The sequence below is a fragment of the Propithecus coquereli genome, unplaced genomic scaffold (assembly GCF_000956105.1).
Source record: "Propithecus coquereli isolate 6110/MARCELLA unplaced genomic scaffold, Pcoq_1.0 Scaffold124, whole genome shotgun sequence".
In the NCBI taxonomy this organism is placed as follows: domain Eukaryota; kingdom Metazoa; phylum Chordata; class Mammalia; order Primates; family Indriidae; genus Propithecus; species Propithecus coquereli.
The window spans coordinates 3092612-3098617 of NW_012136525.1; the positions used below are offsets into that span (position 1 = coordinate 3092612).

A 6006-nucleotide genomic window follows, 5' to 3' on the forward strand; every position below is an offset into this window, starting at 1 on the left:
AGCCCAGGAGTTTGAGGTTGCTGTGAGCTAAGATGACGCCACGGCACTCTAGCCCAGGCAACACAGTGAGACTCTGTCTAAAAAAAAAAAAAAAAAACCCTCAAGCCAGACCCAAAGGGTGCAGTCTGCAGGCCTCTGAATTCTTATAGCTTACTCTTACAAGGGTGCAGAATGTCAAACTTGTTTTAACCGGTCCATACTTGAATATCTTTAATCTCACCAATGGGAGCCCGTTTCTATCATTTATCTTATCAAATAACAAGACACATTTTTATCCATAAAAGCCCATTTTTGATACCCAGAATGGTTATTAGAAAAGTCTAGGTTGCTGATGGAGACACAGAGAGCAGAAGGATTGGTCATAGCCACCTGTGGAAGGTGTTCCTTCTTAATCTAATGCCAGCCGACCACTCCTTGACTGTGCAATCTTCTCTCCACCCCAACATTTTATTACAATTGTCGACATACAGAAAACCTGAAAGTATGTACAATGAACACCAATATACCACCAACTACATCAGTAGTTCTCAAGTTTTAGCCACTCTCGGAGTCTCTGATTTAGTGGATCTGGCCTCAAAATGTGAATTTCTAACAAGTTTCCAGGTGACGAAATAGCTGCTGGTTCCTGAACATCACTTTGAGAAACACAGACCTTAGTTCTGCTGTCAGTAGTTTGCTGTATTTATTTTATCACACATCTATCCACTTATTCCTCCCTCCCTCCCTCCGTCCATTCATCCATCTTATTTTTTGATATATTCCTAAGTAAGCTGCAATCGGTACACATTACCCCTGAACCTTGAACATGCATATCAGTAACTAAACTCTAATACTTGTATATGGATTTTATTTTCAGGTCAAATTTACCTATAGTGATGAAATGTGGCACGACAAACCTTCCTAATTTGCAGGCCACTAGATTGGGGCAGCTGTAGCACTTTAAATTCCTATGCAAGCAAATGGAAACCCAGTATAAACAGTAAAATAAAACTGGAGACTTAACCAGTCAGAAACAGCCAACTAACCTCTCACTAAGGGACTTTCCACTTTAAGCCATCGGTACATTGTCCTCGTCTTGCTTCCTGAACCACCTTCTGAAAGCGTCCTCGCCCGGCCTCCCGGGGCGGTGCTCGCCCACTCGCCCTCTGGTGCTACCCAGTTCGCCAATCGCTGAGTGCTCAAATGAACTCTAACATTTCATCGTGCCACTGTTATCTTTTAACAGTGGACTGTGCAGTCTTTTTCTTTTTTAAGTTTGTTGAAATATAATTTACATATGGTAAAATTCATTCTTTTTTGACTTTTGACAAATACATAGTTAGGCACCGCCGTCAAGATACAGAATGTTTCCCTCGATATAAAATGACCCACCACACCCCTTAGTAGTAAACAGCCCCCCTAACTCTCAGTCCCTGGCAACCACCGATCTCTCTTCCACCCTTACAGTTTTTTTTTTTTTTATTTTTTTGAGACAGAGTCTCACTGTGTTGCCCAAGATACAGAATGTTTCCCTCGATATAAAATGACCCACCACACCCCTTAGTAGTAAACAGCCCCCCTAACTCTCAGCCCCTGGCAACCACCGATCTCTCTGTCTCTAGACTTGCCTGTTCCGGACGTGTCGTGTAGATGGAGCCTCACAATATGCGACTGTCTGTGACTGGTTTCTTTCGCTTAGATGGTTCTTCTGGGTTGTAGCAGTATCACCACTGCATTCATTTTTATGGCTGAGTAGTGTTCCATTGTATGGATACGTTTTGTTTGCCCACTTACCAGTTGATGGACATTTGGGTGGTTTGTGCTTTTTGGTTACTGTGGCTAATGCTGCTGTGAATGTTCGTGTACAGGTTTTTTCGTGGATGTATGTTTTCAATTTTCTTGGGCGTATACCTGAGAGTAGAATTGCGGGGTCGTACAGTAACTCTGTGCTTAACCTTTGTGAGGAGCTGCCAGACTGTTTCCCAAAGCGATCGCACGATTGTACGTTCCCAGCAGTAGTGTATGAAGTTTCTGATTTCTCCACATCCTTGCCGGTTCTGATTATTGTCTTTTTTCATAATAGCCATCCTAATGGGGATGAAGTGGTATCTCATTGTGGTTTAATCCTCTTATTCTTACACAACAGTTGTTCCCATTTTGCTTTCTGTCTTTTAAGTGCTTGCCATATCCTACATGTCTTTACATGGGTGTGTCCTGTTCTGTTTTTTTTTTTCTTCCTGGCTTAGCTTAATTTCTTAAACACTTGGTGGAGTTGCTGCTCACGAGGGAGGCACCATGGTAGTGCTACCTGATGCTCTCGTAAAGCGGGGCCCGGGGATCTTGGGAGACCTCTTGGGTGTGGGGTGGAGAAAATCGAGGTGCCCTAGGAGAGCAGGCACCTCTCTGTACCCACAGGCTACTGCTACTATAAGCTTCAGGTTGACTTCTCCTCGGACCGCCTGGGCTGTTTTACCAAGTGTCGGAAGCCATGCAGGTGAGTGTCCCCTTCCCTCAGGCACAGGTTGGGCAGTGGGCTGCTTGGCTGGGTAGAATACAGGGTGCCCAGCTAAGCCTTGGGGGATTTCCACCCCAGCACTGAGTGCCTTTCTTGTCCCCAGTGTGACCAGCTACCAGCTCTCTGCTGGTTACTCACGATGGCCCTCGGTGACATCCCAGGTAAAGGGGGAAGGGAGGGGTGGGGGACGCAGGTGTGCATGTAGTGCTGCGCCCTTCTCTGGGTAGGATGTGTATGGGTGTGTTTGCCCTGATCCCATCCCTGTAAGCCTGAAGAATATGGGGGTGACCTTGGTGACACCCCATTCTTTCCCAGGAATGGGTCTTCCAGATGCTATCCAGACAGAACAATTACACCATCAACAACAAAAGGTCAGTCCTGCCCTGGTCCCATTCCCAGGAAAGGAATCCTTGGGAGGGAAAACAGATCTGGGGAGAGGAATTGATGCAGTTGATTGGAGGATGGTCTCAGACGTTAATTCTCCTCCCTTTCTTCCCACTCTCCTCTCTGTGCCAAAGAGACGGAGTTGCCAAACTCAACATCTTCTTCAAGGAGCTGAAATACAAAACCAATTCCGAGTCTCCCTCTGTCACGGTACGTCCTGCCTCATGGAGGCTGTGATTCTCTGGGGGTCTTAGCGGGGTGGCTGTCAGGGAAAACTAGGGGTGGCCCCTGTGGGGCCAGAGCATTTGGGCCTCAAATGTAGGGGGCCAAGGACGAGGGGAGGGGGTCACCGGCGAGGGTGGAGTGTTGAAAGGAGGACCTTGGCTGGGGCATGAGGTCTTGAGGGTGGTGGGAGGGAGGGGTGTGCCAGATGCCGGCAGAAGGCCCTTGAGACATGCTCCTGGCTGTGGCCCAGTTGTCTGCGCTCTCTGAGTGACACCAGTCAGGAGCTATGTGCTCCCAAGGGAAAGGAGCAAGGCAAGGAGCCCGGGCTGCCGGGGGGCTGAGAGGGGTGGGGCCCTTGGGGCGAAAGGGAGATGGCTTGGTCAGGAGGGATGGACGCTCCTCTGCCAGAGCCCACCCAGGTTCCTCTGCCCTGTGGTCATGTGACGGTCTCCCTCACAGATGGTCACCCTCCTGTCCAACTTGGGCAGCCAGTGGAGCCTGTGGTTTGGCTCCTCGGTGCTGTCTGTGGTGGAAATGGCCGAGCTCATCTTTGACCTCCTGGGCATCACCTTCCTCATGCTGCTCCGGAGGTTCCGAAGCCGATACTGGTCTCCAGGCCGAGGGGGCAGGGGTGCTCGGGAGGTGGCCTCCACTCCACCATCCTCCTTCCCCTCCCGCTTCTGCCCCCACCCCACATCCCCATCCTTGGCCCAGCCTGGCCCTGCTCCCTTACCGGCCTTGGCAGCCCCTCCCCCTGCCTATGCCACCCTGGGCCCCTGCCTATCCCCAGGGGGCTCAGGCTCTGCAGGGCCCAGCTCCTCTGCCTGTCCTCTGGGGGAGCCCTGAGAGGGGACAGTGCTCCTCCCACCAAGGCAGGTGCTCCCCCTGGAGGGAGGAGCCCACCTTGGCAGGATTAAAGGATGTTAGGGACTTGCTCTCAGAGCCACCAACTGCCTTTGGTGTGGGAGGGAAGCAGGATGGGTGAGGGGCTCCGGAAGTTGCCCAGAGGACAGTGGCCAATGGAGCTGCCCAGAATTTGCTTGGCTCCTGCCTGCACCCCTTGGTCCTGCCTCCGAACAGGATTTCCCCACCCAAGTGCAGACCAGTCTCCTTTTCCCTTGGATCAGCCAAGCCAAACTTGGAACTTTGACAAGGAACTTTCCTAGGAAACGACCGATGACCTGAGCAAAACACAAACAAGAATACACAAAGGCATGCGCAGGTTTCCTACCCAATGATGACTAAAGCCAGCCCCAGATTGGCCTGGACACACTGCTTTCCAGTGACACGGATGTCTGCTCCTCTTCTTGAACTTGGGTGGGGAACCCCACCCAAAAGCCCCCTTTGTTAGTTCTTGGGCAATTCCCCTTCCCTCACTCCCTAGCGCCGGGGCTGCAGCAGACCAATGTGGTAAAGGCTTGGCTATTCCCAGTCGGTCCCAGGATTCCTCTAGCCTCATACCCCATCCCCCACAGAGCCATACCCCAGTGCCTCTGCTCTGTGGTATGTCTGCTCAAGCTATTTCTTCAGCCTGGAAGCTTCCCCAGCTATCTGCTGGAGAACTCCTATGCATCCCTCAGAACCCTCCTTAGACACCACAACTTTTGTGAAGGCTTCTGCCCCAGAACTAATCACTCCCCTCCCCTGGGCTCCCACAGCACACTACATAACATATACAGGAGTGCTGATGTCACCTTATACCTTCTTGTTCATTTGTGTGTGCCTTCCCAATTAGACTGTGAGCTCCTTATGGTCAGGGTCTGAGTCTTGTTCATTTATGTATGCTCCAGGTCTAGCCTAGCATCTCGCTTGGAGCAAGTAGGCAGGTGTTCAATAAATGTTTGTTGCACAAAAGCATGTCTGGAGAGCTGGATGGGACACGGTGAGGGGATGCATGTCCCTGCGTCACTGCCCAAATTGCTGGGAGGTCCTGGGCTGGGGGTAGGGGACGGACTCCCATGCCCCTTGGCTTCCCTGTGGAAGTGACCATGCTGCAAGGGCCTTGGGAGAGATCAACGGTCCTGCAAGGTCCCCCATGGGCGTCACTGAGCATCTACTCTGTGCCTGTCACCGTGTTAGGGTGGAAGGGGGAAGACAGTGCCCTCCTCTCAGGCAACCTATCTTGTACTGTTGGGGAGACTTGCCTTCTCCCATGTCTGAACCTTCTTTTCCTTCCCAACTTTAGTTACCATCATCATTTTTCTTTTCCTTTTTTGAGACAGGGTCTCACTCTGTCGCCCAGGCTAGAGTGCAGTGGCGTCGTCATAGCTCACTGCAACCTCACACTCCTGGGCTCAAGCGATCCTCCTGCCTCAGCCTCCCGGGTAGCTGGGACTACAGGTGTGTACCACCACACCGGGCATCACTGTCACCATTAATCCTCCACTCCATTTGCTGAGGCCCAGTCACCACCAGCTGCAGTGTGACTGTCATCTGTCACCCCCATCAGCCGCCCCCTAGTGGTGGGGGAGGAGGAGGCTCAGGCAGTCTCTTCTGGAAACTGGAAGCCTTCTATAGTCCTGTTTGTACTTCATCACAGAGAGGGGAACAGAGGGAATCCTCCCAGCTTTAATAAGGGAGGAACCGAGGTCCAAGGAGAGGCTAAAAGATGTCTGAGTGGAACCCCAATTTGGCCCCCACTCCAGCTGGATCCCAGAAGTGACCTTTTCTCATTGTCTCTGGGGAGTCTTCCCCTGTGGGCTTGGTCTTATTCCTCCTGCTTATGTCTCCCTGTCCTGAAGGAGAAAGGGATTCTCGGGGAAAGAGGAAAGAGAAGGAACTGGTGATGGGGGGGGCGGGGGACAGGGTCATGACCAGGAACGACGTGATGTGACCACTGCTGACTTCCCCTTCCTAGACTCAAGCTGATGAGGGGAAAACTGGTGTCTGGTGTCGCAAGTGTC

At 51.5% G+C, this 6006-nt stretch overlaps 1 protein-coding gene across 1 annotated transcript in view; it reads left to right on the plus strand.

Annotated features, from left to right (window-relative positions):
- The window catches only part of SCNN1A (sodium channel, non voltage gated 1 alpha subunit), a 24862-nt gene extending 19930 nt beyond the window's left edge, over window positions 1-4932 (plus strand). The window contains exons 8-12 of the mRNA XM_012637882.1: window positions 2395-2473; window positions 2598-2655; window positions 2810-2865; window positions 3013-3088; window positions 3563-4932. Of these exons, the coding sequence (XP_012493336.1) occupies window positions 2395-2473; window positions 2598-2655; window positions 2810-2865; window positions 3013-3088; window positions 3563-3949 (656 nt within the window). The 3' untranslated portion in view covers window positions 3950-4932. The remainder of the gene's footprint in view (window positions 1-2394; window positions 2474-2597; window positions 2656-2809; window positions 2866-3012; window positions 3089-3562) is intronic.
- Window positions 4933-6006: the final 1074 nt, after the last annotated feature.